General features: G+C 35.1%; 1 protein-coding gene across 2 annotated transcripts in view; it reads right to left on the reverse strand.

Moving 5' to 3' along the window:
* The window catches only part of igsf9b (immunoglobulin superfamily, member 9b), a 113,106-nt gene that overhangs the window by 20,015 nt on the left and 69,740 nt on the right, over positions 1-23,351 (reverse strand). For both annotated transcript variants that reach the window (XM_068223093.2, XM_681113.11), the window contains exons 4-13: positions 18,794-18,940; positions 13,254-13,405; positions 10,840-10,957; positions 9,057-9,198; positions 5,085-5,230; positions 4,819-4,961; positions 3,517-3,657; positions 2,649-2,765; positions 2,411-2,561; positions 144-255 (exon numbers count right to left, since the gene is read on the reverse strand). In XM_068223093.2, coding sequence (XP_068079194.1) covers positions 144-255; positions 2,411-2,561; positions 2,649-2,765; positions 3,517-3,657; positions 4,819-4,961; positions 5,085-5,230; positions 9,057-9,198; positions 10,840-10,957; positions 13,254-13,405; positions 18,794-18,940 — 1,369 coding nt within the window. The remainder of the gene's footprint in view (positions 1-143; positions 256-2,410; positions 2,562-2,648; positions 2,766-3,516; positions 3,658-4,818; positions 4,962-5,084; positions 5,231-9,056; positions 9,199-10,839; positions 10,958-13,253; positions 13,406-18,793; positions 18,941-23,351) is intronic.

Genomic DNA, 23,351 nt, shown 5'->3' on the forward strand with positions numbered 1-23,351 from the left:
TAGCCAAAGGAAAATAAATGAATGATAAATGTTGTGAAGACATTTTTAAAATGTAAGAGAAAAACTTGTCTGCGTTTGGCTACATGGTTGACAAATAAACACATCCTCAAGCTGCCAAAACATTCAATTCGTATGTGACTCACCAAACAGTAAATCTTTGTGTGTATCCTCCATCAAACCCCGCTTCCCAGGACACATTGGCCTGTCCAATCCCAGGATCCACAGACACAGAGGTAACAGCATGGGGACTTGTGCCTGAAAAAGACAGAGCAGACAATAAATAATAATTAACAATAATTCCTTACATTTATAAAGCGCTATTCTGGACACTCAAAACGCTTTGGGGCGAATCTCCTCGTCCACCACCAGTGTGCAGCATCCACCTGGATGATGCGACGGCAGCCATATTGCACCAGACTGCACACCAGCTTGGTGGAGAAGAGACAGACTGATGAAGCCAATTATGATATGAGGATGGTTAGGAGGCCATTATAGACAGAGGCTAGTGGGCAAATTTGGCCATGATGCTGGGGTTAAATCTCTACTCTTTTTCGAAGGACATCCTGGGATTTTTCACCATCACAGAGAGTCAGGACCTCGGTTTAACGTCTCATCCGAAAGACATTAACTGCGTCCCAATCGCATACTTATGCACTATTCTACGCCATTTTGTAGTATAAATAGTGTAAGTAGTGTGTTCACACTGAAAACTCTAAAAATAATAAGTGCACTTTAATTACACGGATGATGCACTCATTCAGCCAGTAAAGTGAAGTGTGTAATGATGGACACTTCACGCACTCAACGATGGCAGGTTTGTTACGTAGCGGAAGAGGCGGAGCTATCGGGCGCACGTTGAATAACTTTATTTATTTTGGGTGGTGAAAGCAAAATTCTCCAACAAGAGTGATATAGCGCCTCCCGATGGTGAATGCAGTTACACTCACGGCAGGGATTATTTGATAATTCGGTCGTTTATTTCACTGATTTGGCAACCGTCAAACGTCATCAGAGAAACGGTTTGAATTTCCGCTTAGTAAAAAAACATTAGTGTGCCATTTGGGACGACCCTATACATATACTATCCTGTTAAGTGCATAAGTACATAGTGCACAAGTGCATAGTGTATAGTGTGCCATTTGGGACGCAGCTAGTGTCACTGAGCAGTATCAGAATCCCCGTTAATATACTGGGTTGAGCGCCCCCCGCTGGTCTCACTAACAACACTTCCAGCAGCAACTTAGCTTTCCCATGTGGTCTTCCATCCAGGTACTGACTGGGCACAGCCCTGCTGCTTAGCTTCAGTGGGCGACTATGTGAGAGTTGCAAAGAGCTAGCACCGGCGAGTAAATAACAAATAAACAAGGTTTATTCTATTGAACAGGCATCAATTTTCTGGTTTTGACACTTTTATTGGTCCTCTGATTGAGGCTGATGGTCTTTTGCCATAAACAATCCCAAATTTTGGAAAAGTCTTCCAATTAACCTTAGAGAAGGCCTACAGTGTATGAGACAACAGGAGTGTATGATTATGTATATTTTATTTTCTTTACTACATTTTTAAAAAACGATCATGGTTGTTTTTTTTCACTCAGTTCATGTTTATTTCTATATAGATATTTACAGTGTAGATTGTGTCAAAACAAGTTCTAGTAAATTGAAACGGCTTCAGTTCAGTTATGCAGTGCTCTGTTTGACTGATGCATCCTAGAAGTGGGCGTGGTCTAATCAAGTCTCGCATGTTCAAAGAAGCACAAGAGAGACATGAAAGAGATCCAGTATGATGTTGGCGGAATGAAGCGGACAGAAATGTTTACTCTCAAATAATTGCTGTGAGGTGGATTGATGCTACCAAACTTTGTCTAGTCATAAAGCATGCAGATTACAAACAGATAAGACATTTAGGTATTCTGATCGAATAAACAACTGATGGTGTGAGATTGAGTTTGCTGGGATTATATTAATTGAAAGCAAGAGAATCTCCAATAATGATTATTAACTTTTCTCAGTCTCTTTATCCAGTCATTAGACATTAATTGCGATATCCAGTGTTCATACACGTTTACTTGCTATGTATACGTGGTAAATAATAACAAAACTATGCAGGTTCAAATTTATTACAGCATATCACAAAACACGCATGAATCTATTCAGTTTAAATGTATTTTTATGTCTATGCAAAATGCATTTAGATAACGCTTACACAGCACTAATAATGTGAGAGCATGTTTATGGATAAGGACAGTAGGAATAACAACTAATCTATATATTCAAGTAAACAGATATTTGTTCAACTAATTTCCATGACTTTTCAAGGTTTACCTTACCATGTGCATTGGTATATAACAGTGCACTATACAGCATTTTATAAAATGAATCAGAATCAGAAGAAGTGTCGTGGTTATCTCACCAAGCACTAAAATCGTTGTTGCAACACTGACGGTGGCCACACGGTTGCTGGCAAGACACTCCCACGTGCCCTGGTGGTCTTTACTGAGTGGGCGCAGGAACAGAGAGCCGTTGGACAGCACTGTAAATGGAGATCGTGGAGCAGGACCAACCTACACGGGATAATAAAGAAGCTTGAAGCATGCTTACACCATTGTGTATCATGGTTTTGTGACCTGGATGTTTTATTTTTAAATTACTTTAATCCATGTGATGTTGGGGGAGGGGTCTCCCTGAGATTGGCAGGGTATCACCAGATCCCTGCCGACTTCTTGTAGGTACTCGGCACGGGGTGAGACACGAAATGAAGGGGGGTCCTGTGCAAATCACCAGAACAAACTAATTAAGTCAAGCAACTCAATTCCTGGTTAGAATTGTATAATGAATGTCAATAGGTTGATGAGTAAATGCCAATGCTATTTTGAGAAGACTTTATTTTAAGGTGCTCTTGTTACACTTCTTTCATGTGCTTAGTAGAGTGATTAAAAATAATTATGCATAACTACATGCAAGTACCCACATGAAAAAAAAATACTACAGTAATTTATACTAGATAGTATATTTTGATAAAATACTTTAAATATATATTTTAAAATACTGTTTTTGATCTATACTACAGTACATTGTATGGTGTATATTATAGCATTCACAACACTTTCAACTCAAGCATACTGTAGTATTAACTATAGTTACTTTCGTTTTTACAACAGTATATCGAAGTTTACTATTGTATAAATAATATATCTTATAGTTGTAGAAAACTACAATATTACTATAGTTTTTTATATATATATATATATATATATATATATATAGTTTTCTATAGGATTACCACAACTGATTAATTCAACTACTTATTATTTACTGTAAATTAGAAGAGTATTTTTCTTGTGGGTAACTCTAACCCTTCTTCTAACCATACAGTAAGTATATATATCATGTATGATTATTGTAAAAGCACTATACAAATAAACTTTAATTGAATTGATGCAATTCATTTATAATACTCAGTAGTAAAGCAAGCAAGTGGGACCTTTTTTTCCACTACAGATGTACAGTATGGTTCACCTTCAGGATGACTTTGGTAGGTTCTGATTGGCCCATAGTCCCGTAACTGTTATAGGCTGTACAGGTGTACATGCCTACTGCATCATCATTGGCAGCAGTAATGAACACAGATCCCTCCGAGTTGACCATCCATCCTGGATACTGTCCAATCAAGATGAGGAATAAAAAAATCATGACATGCCTGATGATTAAGAAAGTAAATGATGTCATGCTTGATGATGAAGTAAGTCAAAACCTGCTGCTAGAGGGCCTTGTTTTGCAGAGTTTACTAGTATTTAGGGATGTAATTATTACACTTTTTACCAGTTCAATCATATTATTGAATCAGTGATAGTAAATATGACAAGGACTAAAAAAATCTCCAATTGACAATGACGTGTAAAGCAATTTGAACATTTAGCAAATGTTCCGTTTGTCCAAAAGTCTCTTTTTTTATTTTTTTATTTGGATGAGCATTTCAAAAGTTTGTATAGGACTTATATTTCGTTTATTTTATAGTTGTAGGGTTTTTTCCATCAGCAGAGGAAATTGTAAATGAGCTGAAACATTAACTTGTAACAGAAAATGTGGACATGCTGATGTTTCTTAAACAAACAAAAAAAAAAAAAAAAAAAAAAAGAGAGGAAGATACCAAAAATAAAAATTTTTTTTTTTGCTATTTAGTTTTGTAATTTGACAAAATAAATGATTACTTTACAAAAGAATCAGGCTGTGCAATATTGGAAAATGCAATGTAATAGCATGGCAAATAATGCTAAATTCTGCAAATTAAATGTTATAACTAACATTTAATTGAAACTAAAATGAAACTTCTGAAGTTATGCTATGGTTGTTTAAAAAAAAAATCAACATTTCAACATTTAAACAACAAATGCAATGCATAAATTAAAATATCACCATCACTTAGTTTTAATTAACAGTTTTTGCAATGTGAAAACATCCAAAACAATCAGAAAAACTATTTAACATTTATTCCACAGATATAAATCGAGATATGCAATAGATTTTATAAATTGCATCCCTTTAAACAATGTGCAGCACTCGAGAAATAATTGGAAAAAAGGTCTCTCAACTTATTTTGTTAGAAACATTGTAAAAAAAATTGTATCGTGAGATCAGAATCATATCGAATCATGAGTGAATTGTTACATCCTTAACTGTCAGCCAATTTAAACACACCTGAACCATTTAATCTCATTTTCAAACAAGTGTGTTTAGGCTGGTTGGCGCTAAACACAGCAGGATGTTTGTTGGCCCTTTATAAGCAGGATTAGACTCCTCTGATGTGAACATTTATAGTACCTGCTCTAGGTTCAAGGATGCTCCGTCTTTGGTCCAGTTAACATACAGCATAGGGGGCTCAGCTTGAACTGGGCATGGGATTTTTCCCCCCATTCCCATGGGAAGATACGTCTCACGGGGCATCCGGACGACTCGTGCAGGATCTTTAAATTATTTTACTGGATTTAATATCTATTTGAACCTTTTAATTATACAAATTATGTGCGCATGAAGCTACATTTTACATTTTAGAAACATACAAAACCTAGAAATGTCCAAGCACTCACGTTTAACTGTGAGGTAGGCAGACGCAGCGGGTGGAGTCATCAGACCATTGGTCGGTCTGCATGTATAATTCCCAGAATCATCAGGGATAAGAGCTGAAATCAGCAGAGTCCCATCTACTAGAATTTTCACCCGTGATTTCAGAATTCTGTAAAAAGAGAGACACACATCCAAAAACAACCAACATATTACCAAACACACAGCTAAAGTACACAGGTAACACTACACACAATAGAAAGCAGCATCATGACCCATATTTACATACATTCATTCATTGAAAAAAATGAGGGACTTTTTTGAAAACTCTTGATATTTCTAATTTACTTGATTTGCTACAGTAGGTAAGGGTTTGAGACAACTTTGTTATTTGATAGTTTAATAGTAAAGATCTGATAATATTTATTTATTTATGTTTTAATTCCATATCAGCAGCATTGGCTATATTCATGTCAAAACCTAAATATACAATATATAACATGCAATCGTATCGGTTTCCTAAAAAAATCTTCATTATGGTAATCGAGCTCCAGAGTAGGACTGTAATCTTACAGTAAATCTTAGAGCGTATGGCAGAGGGCATGAAGTTTCAGTGTATTATAAATAGTTAATGGAAAAGATGGGGTGTAGTTTCTATTCTGCTCTTAAAAAAGTTTGGAGTAAAGGGCTTAATTGTATATTTAGTGATGAACTTTGGAAAAAAATTAGCAAAAGCTGTAAATCAATGTCAAGGAATTTAGGAGTGCATTTAATACAATTTAAAATCTTGAATCATTCTTACTGGACTCCAAGTAGGCTTTTCAGACTTGGTTTGAAGGACTCTGCGGGGCGTTGGAGATGTGAAAGCGAAGAAGGAGATTTGATTCATGCCCTATAGTCCTGGTAGTCACAAAAACGCCACAGCCATATCACCCTGCAGCCTGCAGTTACTCACTGAAGCTAAGCAGGGCTGAGCCTGGCCAGTACCTGGATGGGAGACCACTAGGGAACACTAGGTTGCTGTTGGAAGTGGTGTTAGTGAGGCCAGCAGGGGGCGCTCAACCTGTGGTCTGTGTGAGTCCTAATGCCCCAGTAAAAGTGAAGGGGACACTACACTGTCAGTGGGCGCCGTCTTTCGGATGAGACGTTTAACCGAGGTCCTGACTCTCTGTGGTCATTAAAAATCTCATGGCACTTCTCGTGAAAGAGCAGGGGTGTAACCCTGGTGTCCTGACCAAAGTCCCTCTATCGGCCCTTACAATCATGGCTTCCCAATCATCCCCTTCCACCAAATCACTGTCTCTCCACTCCACCAATAGCTGCTGCACTGGCGTCGTTGTCCTGTGGCTGCCGTCGCATCATCCAAGTGGATGCTGCACACTGGTGGTGGTGTGGAGAAACCCCCCCTCATGATCGTGAAGCGCTTTGGGTGTATGGCCATACACAATAAATGCACTATATAAATACATTTACATTACATTACTGTTCTAAAATACAAGAATTTTACTTATTAATTTTTAATAAGTACATAATTACATTCAGGATGTTTCCGGAAGCTGTTTTTTGTTTTGTCCTAACATATATATCCTAGGAGATCCCTTTGTATTGGGACTTGGTGTGAAGATGTGTGAATAGATTCAAATAAGCATTAGAATTAGAAGACAAATTATTATAAGGGGGTGGCGTTCAGTTGGTCCACCATCATTTCAAGAATGGGTTATGGAACTAGGGAAGGTGGCAGCAAATTAAAAAATGACATATAGAATACTAGATAAAGTGGAATACTAGATAAATTACTTGGCATTTTTGGAGAGGGAATAAGGCCATTGTGGTGAGACACCAAAAATGTAATTAACTTTTTTTTCTTTTGATTTATTTATGTTTTATTGTATTGTTACTGTTCCTATAGAGTCTAATAATATGTATTTGTGTTTACTGGGTTTATGATAGCAATATTCAATGATAGCACTGCTGTAAGGGAGGGGAGGGATAAGGGGATGTTAAAAGGAGGTAATGTGTAAACTGATTGTATTGAATTGAAATTAAATCATTAAAAAAAATCATTTTTTTGATAAATGATAAACGTTCCAAAATTCCTCCAGAAGATACCTTTTCTTCAATACATAAATAAATAGACAGACAGACAGACAGACAGACAGACAGACAGACAGATAGATAGATAGATATATAGATATTTTTCCAAAGTCCAAAATACATTGTATGGTTCAAAATGATTACTTTTTCTTTTATGCCAAAAGCATTAGAATATTAGGTGAATATCATGCTCATGAAGACATTTCTTTACTACTGTAAATATATCAAAACTAGTTTTGTTTATCACTAATATGTATTGCAAAACACTTCAGACAGATAACGCTGCAGGATTTTCTACTGATATTTACTTCAAAAGAAATTTAAATTTGATAAAAAATATTTTTTGTAAACCATTTAAATGGATATAGTTACAATAAACGCTAAAAAATAATATTCATTAAAATTAAAATTAGGGATGCTCAGATCAATCGGCTGGATATCGGTATCGGCCGATAATCACATTTAATGACTCGATCGGTACTCGCCAATCTGGCCGATCTCATGAACTGATCGCAAGTGTTTGTTTATGAGCTTACAAGCAGAGGAAGATGCACGTGCACGCCCTATCTTTTTTTCTGTGCTATCTATTATGTTCTGTAAAGCTGCTCCTCACCATGAGATGTTCACACATAAATAATTAAAAGAGACATGTTTAAGGGAATATAAGCAGTATTCTCTATTTATTCTCTAAGGTAAGGATGATATCCACTTAAGTATCATACTTAGAGGGAAAATTTGCTTTATGCATTATAAAGCTTGAAGCATTAGAATCAGTACTCTGTTTCGGCCGATCACCATATCAATGTATCTGTACTCTGTATCGGCTGCAAAAATCCTGATTGGAGCATCCCTAATTAAAATAAACCACTTTCATTAAGTTCAGTAGTAAATACTATAAGGTTTTGTATTGCCAGTGTAAAATGTAAATCAATTATAGTAAAAGTACTGTAAAAATTGTCATATTGTAAAATTAAAATATGGCAAAAGGCATTTTACTATAAAAAGAAGTTAAGGCTATTTTACTGTGAAGTGAAATTGTGGTAGTGCCTTGCTTTAATAGGTTATACAGGAATAGTTTACAGTAACTTACTCATTTACAGGTAAGTTACTGTAAAGGCACACTTGTGATAAATTGCTAGTAAGTTACTGCAAAAATACATGTCTTACAGTAAACTTTCAAGCCAATTTTCCCAGTACTTTGACTCATTCGAACCTTTAAATAGGACTATAAATGAATAGCACTATTTGGAAAGAAATCAGTCATTTAGATTGCTTGGAGTTATTTTGTAAAGGTGTGAATCGTGTATACAAAACTATAAACACATCACAAGCAAGAATAATCACAATAGAGCAAAGAAAAAAGTCAAATAAACAGTGCTTTATGGGTTTCCAGAGAGTCAACAGTACTCAGGGACAGAAAATGAATAATGAAATGTTAGATAACACTGCATATACTTTATTGTATTAATAATTCAGTAAAAATAATCTTCATTAAAGTTACAAATGTACCTTTTTTGCTTTAAACTCTTTTGAAATGCCTTTAAAACATGCAAATGATGACATTTCACTTTCTTATGGTTATACTTTGCAATGACCCTTAAATCTCATATATTGTCAATTGTTGGGTTGTTCAACTACAACATTGCATATCTAGTAATGTGACTATTGCGCACACACACATTGCTATATCAATGCTGAAGTGATCCTAACAAACCATACATCAACGTAAAGCTTACTTAATTTGATTTTAATGTGGTGTATAACTCTAAGTTCCCAAAAATGGACCCTTATGACCCTGGTTTTGTGGTCCAGGGTCACATATTTCTATTTGCAGCAATTGAATAAGACTCATTCTGTGTGATAATGTTGTATATGCCTTGTGTTAGTAATCGTAGGTCACTTACTCAATGTGATACACGTTTTGTCCTTGTTTCCACCACTCATACGTGAGGTTAGAAGGATACGCTTCTGCCTGGCACTGAAGAACTGCATCCTGGGACATGTTCATGGTGGTGTCCTCTGGGGCAATAATGATGATAGGAGGACCTGTTTGAAAGCATAGGAGCATGTGTGTGATCAGCTTTAATGGGAATCCGTAATGAAGGGGGTTGTTTTGTTTGTATTGGAGTGGCTTTGGTGCCAAAATGTATTGTACTTAAGCACTTCCACCAATAGAGGGCAGTGTTTGCTTGTTTAATTACACTAAACAGTTTTCCAGAGTTGAAAGTGAAGTTTAAATCTTTATTATTGATGATTTTCAAACATAGACCACAAAACTAGTCTTATGTTTCGCGGATATATGTTTAGCAATAGCTTAAAATATATTGAATGGATCAAAATGTAGGATTTTTCTTTTATGGCAAAAACAATTTCCATAATTATCATGTTCTATGAAGATATTTTAGAAAATTACCTGCTGTAAATATATCAAAACTATTTTTAATTAGTTATGTGCACTGATAAATTTAAAGTTTAACAATTAATTTAATTGAAAGACCTAGCAACTTTGTTCTGTACAAGTTTAATTGTATTTATTTTGTATGTTTTCAACTGTAATTATATATATATATATATATATATATATATATATATATATATATATATATATATATATATATATATTCCACTGTATATATATATATATATATAAACTAGGACACACAGAACCATAATATTAATATTAAATCTTAAAAAAGGGGTAAACTAGGTGCCCTTTAATACTGTAGATATGGACTAGTGTCTTCTCGTTGCTTGAAACTAAGGTGCGCAGTATGAATGTAATCTTATTTGTATTATTGTCTTTTTATATAAGTCAGAATTATTAGCCCCCCTTTTGATTTTTTTTTTTAAATATTTCCCAAATGATGTTTAACAGTGGAAGGAAATTTTCACAGTATGTTTGATAATATTTTTTCTTCTGGAGAAAGTCTTATTTGTTTTATTTCGGCTAGAATAAAAGCAGTTTTTAATTTTTTATAAACTAATTTTGGGACTAAATTATTAGCCCCTTCTAGCTATTTTTTTTTCGATAGTCTCCAGAACAAATCATCGTTATACAATAACTTGCCTAATTACCCTAACCTGCCTAGTTCACCTTATTAACCTAGTTAAGCCTTTAAATGTCACTTTAAGCTGTATAGTGTCTTGAAAAATATCAAGTCAAATATTATTTACTGTCATCATGACAAAGATAAAATAAATCAGTTATTAGAAATATGTTTTTAAAACTATTATGCTTAGAAATGTGCTGAAAAAATCTTCCCTCCATTAAACAGAAATTGGGGGAAAAAATAAACAGGGGCGCTAATAAGTCAGGGGGGCTAATAATTCTAAATTCAACTGTATATCATTTATTATATTTATTTATAGTATGGAGAGCTCTGTTGTGATGTGAATTGTCCTTTGGGATTAATAAAGTCTAAACAAGCATGCAAACAAGCAAAGCACAAGTTTTGACTTTCTGAGTTGAATGGAAGCAGAAATAGTTCCTAATGTGAGCCAATTGGGTGGCATCCCATATGAAGCTAAGATTAAGGCTATTTACTTTGCACACAAATCCAACTCCACTGAAGATGCCAATGTTCTCATACCAGATGCTGCTTAAGGTAAATGCTTAAGCCTATTTAGATGCCAGCACCCGGGTTTTTCTTCTTCACCCACGTGGATGGGACGTGGTGTGTGACTGACCTTTGACCTGCAGCTGGGTGCTGTGGGTGAGGTTCCCTTCTGAGTTGGACACGTGACACTTGTATATTCCTGCCGTTTCCCTGGTAACCTTGCTTAAAGACAAGGTTTCATTGAGTACCTAATGGGAAAGAGAGAGTGAGAGAGAGTTTTAAATCTGTTGCCATATCCAGGTTTTATACACTCATTACTACTAAAATTCCAGGACTTTCAAGTAAACAGTCATGACCTGATGTTTCATGTAATGTTGAAGTCATACTATAGTCAGTTGAAGTCAGAAATATTAGCCCCTCCCCTGTATAGTCTGTCTCCAATTTGTTTAACGGAGAGCTGACTTTTTCAACACATTTCTAAACATAATAGTTTTATTAAGTCATTTCTAATAACATATTTATTTTATCTTTGCCATGATCACAGTAAATAATATTTGACTAGATATTTTTCAAGACACTTTGCATTAGCATACAATCCAAAGCCTCTAAAGCATTGTTAGTATGCATTATTTAGGACAACCAAAGGTGGGAAAACTTCCCTAAAGATATTATAATTTGAACAGCAATTGAGCTTATGTTAGTCTTTTTTTTATTATTCTCGAGGTTTCCATAATCCTAGACCAGGCCGTATCCTGAGCAGCTGCTGTGGTGGTCATGGAGGAGTGGAGAGCATTAGACTGATCCTGTAAGACTCCAGTGACAGACGAGTCCTTGCATTGATCCTGAAGGACCAGCCTGTACACCAGTCGGTGACCTCTCCCACCTGCAGCTTGTCCACGATGGATGTCCAGCGCTCTCCAGCCTCCGGCGCCTGGACTGCGGCTCTGAACAAGACATTTGGCCATAGGAGAAATGGTCGAGCCCAAATGTGCCTGGTTTCTCTCGAGGTTTTTTAATACTTCACTTTCGCCAATTGGTGAAGTTTTTTCCTCGCTGCAGTCGCCACTGGTTTGCAGGGTTCGGGACTTGTAGAGCTGCGCATCGATGGATTTGCTCTTCAGTGTTTGGACGTTCAGCAGTGAATATTACCCCACACTGAACTGAACTAAACTGAACTTAAACACTGAAAACTGGACTGACACTATTTCAATTTACTATGATCTTCTATGTGAAGCTGCTTTGGCACAATCTGCATTGTAAAAACGGTACAGAAATAAAGGTGAATTTAATTGAAGACACTATTTTTCAGCTTAAAGTAGGGTAATTAGGCAAGCTATTGTGTAATGATGGTTTGTTCTGTAGAAAATCAAAAACAAATATGGCTTAAGGGGGCTAATAATATTGACCTTACAATGGTCTTTAAAAAATTTACATTTCTAGCCTAAATAAACAAATAAGACTTTCTCCAGAAGAAAAAAAAACATTGTAGGAAATACTGTGAAAAATTCCTCGCCCTGTTAAACATCATCGGGGAAATATTTTTAAAAGAAATTCACAGGAGGGTGAATCATTTTGATTTCAACTGTGCAGTATGTGCTAAATAGACAGAAACCCCCAAATGTGTTAAAAAAGATACAAGGATATATCTTGGGATAGGGCAATCAAATCTGAAATAGTGCTACTGGTAGCTGTCACCAAACTCTTCCGCCTTAAGGTTCTGCCAAGGCTTCTTGAGCATTTGATTTATAGTTTGAGCTTTTGATTTATCTTTTAATCATTACAGGTTTTTACTGAGTTATTCATGAAAATTAAATATCAAATGCATTTGATTTATTATTTAGGAATGCATTTTGATTTCTTTTTTGATAGTTTGAGCATTGGATTTATCATTTGGTTAAGTTGTTTTGAGAATTTGATTTATTATTTGATTTCTTTATGCATTTGCATTTTCATTTGAATTTTGTTAGGAAAAAAACTTCCATATAACAATTCTTTCTTCAACTGTAAATGAACAAAGACATTCCCTATATAGTGCATCAGAACAGATCTAAGTTGGTAAAAAGGCAGGATTCTTCAAGGATTCGTAATGAAGCTAAAAAAATAGGTAATCACGAACTGAGAAATCAAAATTTGCTTGATCTTTTAATTCAATTCAGTTCATCTTTATTTCTATAGCGCTTTTACAAAGTAGATTGTGTCAATTCTGTGTTAATTCTGTACTATAAAAACACACAGGACATTTCAGAACTCAAAACATTCCTGCTAAGCTAAAAACAGCTCATATTGAAGCCAGTCTGCCAAAATGACAGGTTGTTTCCAGCATTAGGAAAGAGTGGATGAACTCCAAGACAGTGTCCTTTGTTCACTCCATTTTACAGTGGATTAGTTTACAAACAAAGCACAGAATTCTCAGAAAGACTGAAACTAAAAGAGGATGCTGTGCTGGTTATGCAGGAGGCTCATTATGAAAGCAAACAGGGTCAAATTTGAATTCAAGTTGACTTTAATTGACGTGGATAAACTGTATAAACAAGCTCTGTGCACCTGAATTTCTTCTTGCTTTTCAGCGGCACTGAGATATTTTCTCCAGATGATGGTGGGTTTGGGGTTTCCATGAGCATCACAGTGGAGAGTGAGAGATTCACCCAGCAGGACTTCCAGGAATGGAGGAGGAGTCTTTATGAACACTGGAGGAGCTGAAACAATAATAACACATCAAAACCATTTTATTCATAAAAGGATGTGCATTTAAAAAGATATAAATAAATAAATAATAATAATATAAAATAAAATGAAATAAAATTACATTTAATAAATGAATAAATAAATAAATAAATAAATAAATAAATAAATAAATAAATAAATAAATAAATAAATAAAATAAAGACCTCCAGAATTGCAGTATTTTGTTATCTTATTAACATCAGAGGAGCTAAAATAATCAATGAACCATAAAAACTTTTTTATTCATTCATTCATTCATAAAATAAAAAATTATTAAATAAAATAAAAAAAAATGTAAAAAAATTAAATATAAAATTAAATTAAAAATAGAAAATAGAATAGAATAAAATAAAGACATCCAGAAATGCAGGAGGAGTCTTTATGAACACCAGAGGAGCTGAAACAATAATAATAAACCATCAAAACCATTAAATTCATAATAGGATGTGCAGAAAAAAAAAAAATAAATAAATAAATAAAATAAAGACCTCCAGAAATGCAGGAGGAGTCTTTATGAAAACTAGAGGATCTAAAACATTAAACCAAAAACAATAAATCCATAAAAGGATGTGCATAAAATAAAAAATATTAAAACATGTAATTAAATTAAAAATTAAGACCCGAAATGCAGGAGTCTTTATGAACACCGCAAGAGCTAAAACAATAAAAATTAAAACATCAAAAACATTTCATTCATAAAAGATCATTTTAAAATTAATTTTAATAAAAATTTTAATTAATAAAAAATTATAAAATTAAAAAAAATAAATAAACAAATAAATTATATATATTTTAAAATATTTCATATGTCACCATGGACCAGCATACTTTACACTCATAAAATGACTTTTGTTACTACTTTGTTGCTACTACTGACTTTTGTTGCTACTACTCCTTGAAACAACACAATTCCTTTGGGTTTTTTGGGACAACTTAAATGTTTTATGTTCGGTCCAATTAAATGTGCAAAAATGATTACGTTAACTTAATTGATTTGAGTTGGGCAGGACAACATGAAGGGATTATGTAGAAGCCAGCATTTTTACAGTGTATACAAATACAATAACTGAAAGCCGACTAAACAAACTTTCCATTGATGCTCTTATGGTTGAGACAGGAAAATTATAATATTTGGCCGACATACAACTAAAATTCTGAAATCTGATGGTCTAATCTAAAAAGTAAATACTAATAACTTTCTTTAAACTTGATAATTAAGTGCTAAGCAATGCATATTACTAATAAAAAATATTGTGATACATTTACAGTAGAACATTTACAAAACATCTTCATGGAATATAATATTTACTTATTATTCTAATAATTTTGGGCATTAAAGAATATACATAGACTGATTTTGTAGTCACATATAATAAAAAAAATAACGTACAAGTAATAATTCATAATTTAGCAAATAAATAATGCATCTATGTACAACAAACATAGGCTTAATCTGCTGAACATTCTGCAAAGGGTATGAATTAAATGCACTTATATTGTAAACAATGTTTTGATTGGGGCAGCTTGGTGGTTCAGTGGTTAGTAGCACTGTGGCCTCACAGCAAAAAGGTTGCTGGTTCGAGTCCCAGCTGGGCCAGTTGGCATTTCTGTGTGGAGTTTGCATGTTCTTTCAATGTTGGTTTCCTCCAGTTTCCCCCACAGTCTAAACACATGCGCTATATAGGTAAACGGAATAAGCAAAATTAGCCGTAGTATGTCTGTGAATGAGTGTGCATGGATGTTTCCCAGTAATGGGTTGTGACTAGAAGGGCATCCACTGCGTAAAACATGTGCTGGATAAGTTGGCGGTTCATTCCGCTGTGGCAACCTCAGATTAATAAAGGAACTAAGCCCAACTGAAAATGAATTAATGAAAATGTCAGAAATCATTGATTTGCATTTAACAAAGCACAAAGGACCAAAGTTTTAGCTAAAACTCCTATTTAATTTTAATTTTTAATAAGAAAATAATCACTTCCATCTTTTTTTGCATGAACTATCCCTTTAAATCACTTTACACTTGCTCACAGAAAGGTTTGTGTTCTTTCAACCATAACATGTGGTGTAAACAAGTGGTGCAAAACCTTGAAATTCACAACCACCAAAACAACCTACTTCCTCATAACTCTGTCAACAAAAAGACAAGTTTTACACAAACTCACACACAAAGACAGCTTATATACCCTCTGTAAGCCGACACTGTGTATATATTGAGCGTTAAGCAGGACAGACTGGAGAGACTTGGAGTGTGAGCATGAGTTTCTGTGCTTTTGTTTTCTTTCTGATCGCTCGTACATGCAACAGTAACACGATCAGATGCTAAAAGCCAGTCTGAGACCTTCAAGGGATTCACACACCAGCGTTGAAGCACTATGTGTGTGTGTGTGTCAGAAGGAGAGTGTGTGTGAGATTTCTGAAGCCATGATAGTTGTCCTGAAGGTGTGAGACGGACAGTTCGGCATGAAAAGATTATACAGGAAGTGAAAACAAAGTAGTTTCGGTTCAAAACGTACACAATAAATGCAATGATTAGTATTGGGTGAATGGATGTAGAGGGAGGTATTTGCCTTAATCTGAATAAGACAATATGATTAATGTGTTTACATGAGCGGGATCAATGGGATGGCCGTTGAGCCTGTCTCATCCTTTAAGTTCCTGGGGACCCACATCTCAAAGGACCTTTCCTGGACCACCAACACCTCCAGCCTGATCAAGAAGGCTCACCAGCGCCTATCTTCTTAAGGCAACTGAAGAAGAACCAGCTTTCATCAGCCGTCTTGGTGAACTTCTACTGCTGCACAATAGAGAGCACCCTGACAAACTGTGTCACAGTCTGGTATGGAAGCTGCTCTGTTGCTGAGCGTAAGGCACTGCAGCGGGTGGTGAAAACTGCCCAACGCATCACAGGGACCACACTGCCAGCCATAGAGGACATCCAGAAGAAACACTGTTTGCGCCGAGCACGCAGTATTCCACCCCCCCCCCCCCCAATACACCCCCCACTCTCCTCTAACTTAAACTCCTCGCAATAACTGCACTGTTTAACATTTGCACGTTTAAAATTTGCACATTCACTGCACCACATTGAACTGTTTACTTATTGAACTGTACATACCCACTGCATATTGGCATTTGTAATTATGTACACACCCACTATAAATATACACTTGTAATCATGCTTATTTATCTGCATACTACTGACTATTAATAGCAACCTGTACATATATTCATATATTGTTACATATACACTTGTAATCATGTTTATCTATCCCTGTACATATATTCATATATTGTAACATATACACTTGTAATCATGTTTATCTATCTGCACACTACTAATTATTAATAGCAACCTGCACATATATTCATATATTGTAAATCTGTTTATAGCTTATCCAACCTGTATATAATGTTTATAGTACATCCATCTGTAAATATCACCATAGTTTTCTATAACTGCACTTTATAACTTATTCCTGTATCCTGCACTTGCTGCTATTGCACTGCTGGTTAGACCTAAACTGCATTTCATTGCATTGTACTTGTACATGTGTAATGAAAATAAAGTTGAATCTAATCTAATCTAATGAGTTGCTTTTTGAATGTTTCTTTCAGGATCCTGTTTACCATGTTATAGGATATAATTAGATTAATGTCACCGCGCTATCCACATTTCCTCCAGAGTTTTATGTAATTGCATGTGTTTCATTCTTAATTTGTTGACTTTAACTGCAGTTTGCCACTTTCACTTTCATTCAGGAACATTTCATGCATGTTGGATGCGAGTATGAACTGCTGGAAGAGTGTTGTTGCAATGGAGTTTGTTCTCGCTCACCGTATGAGGAAAAAACCTCAGCATTTATTGATATCGGTGTCTGTGGTCCTTCAGTGACTCAGTAGGTGCAGCAAACAGTGTCAAACAGCTGTGTGTGTGGACTACCCTGTCGCAAAATGCAGCGAAAATCCTACATGACAGCATAGTTTGATTGCAGTGTTTACATGTCTGTACTGCACTTAAATAATGCCACTAAAACAGGAATACTCCACACGTCTTAATTCCATTTCTGTTTAGTTCAATGTCTTTAATTGGATTAAGGTAATTATAAATCGCTGTTTGCATGGTTGACTCTTAATCAGAGTATAAGATTTTTGGTGTCCATGTAAACGACTCACTGATGCAAGTCTCATGAAAAATAAGACAGGATTATGCAATTTTCACTTGTTCACTGCAACAAAGCTCTGTTTTTGAGTTGCAGATGCGCTGCTTTAATGATAAGTTTAATGCTTTTTTTTTGTATGATTGCAAAAATGTCAGCTGCTTTTTTAGCATGAACACAAAAAATAAAATCATTATCATAAAACATAGGGCTCTATTTTAACGATCTAAGCGCAGAGTCTAAAGCTCATGGTGAAAAGCCTTAAGGGTGTGTCCAAATCCACTTTGGCTATTTTAAGGACAGAAAAATACGCTCTGGACCCTGGTGCATGGTCTAACAGGGTTGTGCATATTCTCCTAATTAGTTATGGCTGTGTTTTGAGTGTAACGTGCATTAAACGAATCGGAGTCTCATATCACATTCCCCTTAAGAGTCAGTTGTGTCGCGCCATGGCGCATGTGCTACTTTCATGGATAAAGAAACTGTGTTGTACGCACTCCACTGAAGACTACTACATATTTAGTTTTGTTTGTTAAGAGCAAAGATTTGTTTGAAAACTATTTCTAAATTTAGTTCTAATTTCCATAAAACAAATAAATGAACATTAATAACGAAGAGTGTCATATGCAAACACACGTCCTTTTCTTATGTCCCACATGGTGATGCACACGTCTCCAAAACCCGACATGTGGACAAATCTAAACTTGTTTAAATACAAATATGCATATTATAAATACTACTACTAATAATAATGACATTATACAAATGCAAATTGTCATGAATACACTGAAAAAAGATATTTGTGTTTTGCAGTCCTGTGTGTATTAAACAACGTGTAAGAGTTTGGACTTGCATAGGCACATAACTAATGCGCTCTGCGCTGGACTTTAGAGCAGCATTTAGTTAGTGAGTGGTGCAGTTTGTCAAAATATCAACGCACCAACAATGCGCCTTAACACACCTCCTTTATAGACCAGCATACCCATCAGTCCACAAATTGTTTCAAATATATTTGCCATTTAAACTATGTGGCGCAAAACATGACAATTTGAGTTGCACTGGTCTGAAAATAGCAACAAATCATGCAATACACGTCTTGCGCCATGCGTATGATAGGGCCCATCAATTCTTAGAGTACATTCGTTTGATTCTGTTATTAGATTCTAATAAAGTAAAGAAAGTCAAACCACTCTCTGAGCGCACCTGTGATGGAGAGGAAGTTCCAGGTGCCGTTCTGAAACTCATCTGAGGTTCGGTCCAGCAGGAGAATCCGACATTCAAACCAGCCTTCATCCTCAAGAGTCAATTTCTCCACCATAAGAGAGGCACCGCGGGACAGTGACACACGGCCTGTAATGAAAAATCAAAGAGATATGAAATTATTTAGTACTTCAGGCTGATTAAAAATGACAAAGCACACACAAAAATTCATTTAAACAGAAAAGCAAGCTCTTCTGAGATGGTGAGTTTGTAGGTGCACAATTTATCTAGTTAATATAAGTAAAGGGAAGCTATTTTACTCCTTTTTCAAGGTTTAAGATAAGTCTTTTAGTGTCTCCAGGATGTGTGTGTAAAGTTTCATCTCAAACACCTATCAGATTATTCATTAGACCTTTCAGATGATTGGGATTTTCTGCTATAAACACAATGTAGCTGTTTTTGCTGCCTAAGCCTTAAAGGCTAGTTCAGTGACAGACAAGTAGGAAGCAGATCTCACATAACGTTTGTGAGAAATACTACAGTAAGAACTTTCCCAATGATTATTATTTTGATGTATTTGTTGTGGAGTTAATTCAAGACTTTTTCTGAAATAATGAGTCACACACAATGTCCTTACAAAGTTCAAGCGCACACACAGCGGAGACACACACACAGCAAATGTGACAGGATACAGGTTTATATCCACTGCTGTATGGATATCCGTTATGTACAAAATAAATCTGATTTAACGTCCAAAAACTGGGATTAAAGCATCTTCTTTTATTATTGTGCTGACATGCGGCTGTGCTGATGAAGACTGTACAATCGCTGTCATTCATAAACATGCAAACTTGTAAATGATTCTTGATCACATTTGATGATGATTGATGATCACAGAGAGCTGCACAGATCTTTTAATCCCAGTTGCTTTGCACACGTCCTGTCTTGTTGACATGATTATACGTATTACTACGGAGACATGTTAATACGGAGCTATCAATCAATTTGTCAGGGCGGGGAAACTGCACACCTACGTCATGTTGCGGTTGGCCTCAAAATGAGAGGATTTTGGATGCTTAGGATTATAAAGAGAGACTTAGGCTGCATTTACACTGCAGATCTTGATGGTCAATTCCGATTTTGTGACTGTATCTGATTTTTTTTGATGACCTGCTTACATCATCTTTTAAAAGTGACTATCATCCGATTATCTGCATTTACACAGCACACAGGAAAGGCGCAATGACCAGGAAAAAAAAAAAGAGCGGGTGCTGACTGACAGCTGATAATTAAAGAGTGTCTTTTCTCTATTCCTATATGTAATCTGTTTGCAGTTTTTGACCAGCTATTTTACTATAGTTTATGACAGAAAGGTTCTCATTTGTCCATCTTCTTTTACTTTTTTGAACCTTTAGGCATGTTAATGTAATGTCCATAGCGTGATTTATGCATGTGATGTAGCTATGCACAAGTTTTATATTAGTTTATATTGGTTACGTGGCGGACATTGCGCTCTCTTGCTCTGGTTAACATGCTTAAATACCTGTGCTATATGACAATATAAAAGCAGTTTAAGTCCTCATGTATGAGATTTAAGGTTTGGGACTCTGCTGAAGTCTGTTCTGAAATGAAATTGTCAGACTTGACATCATTCGCTATGGTTTTAATGACGCGCGACTCGCATTGACTGGTGAAAATCCGATTTATCTGCTTACACTGCAGACACGTTTGCACAGATCCATATAGATCATTCATATCAGAGATGAATTTCCACATATGAACAGGGCCTGAATCTGATTTGAGTAAATCGGAACCCATGTGATTTGTTCCTGCTTAAATGTACATGGGCCATATCCGATCTGTGCCACATGGGAGAAAAATAAATAAATAAATAAAAATTTGCAATTGAGTCACTTGAACAGTGCAGTGTAAACGCAGCCTTATTGTGTTTCTATTAGTCCAATATGACTGTGGGCACACTATACCTACACACAGTTCTGTCCAAACAGCTTACATAAGATGATTTTCATCATATATGCCCTTTAAAGTGTACTTAAAAATAAATGGATAAAGGCATCTGCAAGTGTAAATGTAACAGAAGCAGTTGAGATATTGAATACTACTTTTCTGCACAGATAGCTTTAGTTCTGTAAACAAGCCAAAAACCACATGCATACCTGAAACAACCATCACATCAGAAATTAGATTGTTTTAGCCCTCACAAACCCATGGGGAATTTAATGTGTCCATACTGAATTGAATACAAACGGGTGTTGTAATTTATTCAGACCCTACAATGAAACCTCAACAAATCAATTTCACAAAATTTCACAAAGAAATGGCAAGTGACAGAATGGATTTAGAGTATGGAATACATTTTCCTATGGGTTAGCAATAGATATTACCAATAAAAAAGATTATTGTGCTACATTTACTGTTGAACATTTACAAAACATCTTCAAGGAACATAATATTCCCTTAATATTCTAATAATTTTGGACATCAAGAATTTTGACCCATAAAATTGATCTTTCGATTATTGCCAAAACTAAACACAGATTGGTTTTGTAGTTCAGAGTCACATATAATTTTAAAAATAAATAATATATGACTAAAAAATCATTAATTAACAAATAAATCATGCATCTATTTACAATAAACATTAATCTGCTAAACATTCTGCAAAGGCTATGAATTAAAGGCAATTACAAAAATTGTAATGCAATATGTAGACCTCATATATCAGCACTGATATTAATTTAGTGTTTCCTTTATGTGTTTGTTTATCCTCAAAATGTCAGTAACCATTGACTTGCATTTAACAAATCACAAAGAACCAGTATTAGCTAAAATCCTCTTGAATTTTCTACTGAGGGAAAAAAAATCACTTCCATCTTTTAAAATTTTTAACAAAGAAATGGCAAATTACAGAATGAATTTAAAGTGTGAAGGACATTTTCTTGTAATAGAAAATAGTTAGATTTAATTAGCTCAAAAATATTTATTACCTGTTTATTTTGGTATGATCATAACCAAAATATATAAAACATGATACACAATAAAACACGCAAAAAATAATAAAAAGCATGTGTAAAAATCTGAACATCTCTTTGTAGGATATGACACGGTCAGCTTTTCTTTAAATCCACAGACTCCTGTCTGAAAAACCGGTCTCGCATAAGCCAAAGAGTTATTGAAATATGATATGAATCAAGCACTCAGACGCACAGTTTTACCACTATAAATACTAGAAACTCTTTGAAACATGATATGCATGACGTCTGGTTTCTGGTGTCTGGTTTTTCAACCACCTCTGTACTTTCATTATGTCCTACTTTTCCGAATTCCTGTAAATAACGACACACTGATAGCGTGGAGATGATGTGCGTTTCTGCAGAGAGTAAGCCAAGTTTTTCCAGTGATGAAACACTCACTGGTCAAGTATGAAAATCACACAGTGACACTTTATTGCTGAAATGACTACAGCAAAGGAATTATAACACAAACACAGCTGGAGTCTGACATACGGCTGAACCCGTCAGTGATGTGTACAGGTGTGTCAGTGACAGATTCATGTCTCTAGACCTGTCACGCATCACAAACTCTAAATTAAAGTACTGAATTTGATGCACAAAAGTTCTGCTCTGGCTTTGTTTGGAAATATTTGTAAACAGGAGACTTCTGGAGAGGCGAAACAATAAAATTAATGTATTATGCCTGAAATAAAACTCGCTCAATATTCTCTGTATTGTCAATATCACAATTGTGGTTGTGCTCATACTAATACAAAAATCATGAAGGGATCTTTTTATTCATAGATAATTAACTACAGAGACATTCTTATTGGATTCATTGCAAAGTCGTGTTTTTGTCATTTTATTTCTTTTTTGCACAATATGTAACATACTTAATAATATAAGCAAACATAATATAAACAATTAATCACAACTTAATCACATATTTATTTTGTGTGTGCTGTATATATATATTGTGTATATTTAAGTATACACACCCATATATGTAGAGAAAATGTGAAAATTATATATTAATCTATAACAAAATTATACATAAACAAATATATATATTGTATGTAAACATGTGCCTTTATATATTTGTATTAAATATAGATAGTACACGCACATATACAGTCAGGTCCATAAATATTGGGACATCGACACAAATCTAACATTTGTGGCTCCATACACCAACAATGGATTTGAAATGAAAAGATGTGCTTTAACCAACGCAACCTGACAACAATTCGTAATTTTTTGATTTAGTGGCTTATTCGTATGAATTTGTATGATCTAATTCGTACAATTTAGTCCGATTTGCTCATCACCCAATGACGGTTCGGGTTAGGTGCCACGCTTCCTTTTTAAAACCGTACATTTTCATACGACTGAACTCTACTGTATGAATTCCCCACTAAATTGACAAAACGTAAAACACTTAAATTTCCTCGTGAGATCAGGCTGGCCTCAACTGCAGACTGTCAGCTTTAATTTGTGGGTATTTACGTCCAAATCAGGTGAACGCATAGGTGTTTGCATATGCGCCT

Source organism: Danio rerio, chromosome 8 (assembly GCF_049306965.1).
Source record: "Danio rerio strain Tuebingen ecotype United States chromosome 8, GRCz12tu, whole genome shotgun sequence".
NCBI lineage: Eukaryota > Metazoa > Chordata > Actinopteri > Cypriniformes > Danionidae > Danio > Danio rerio.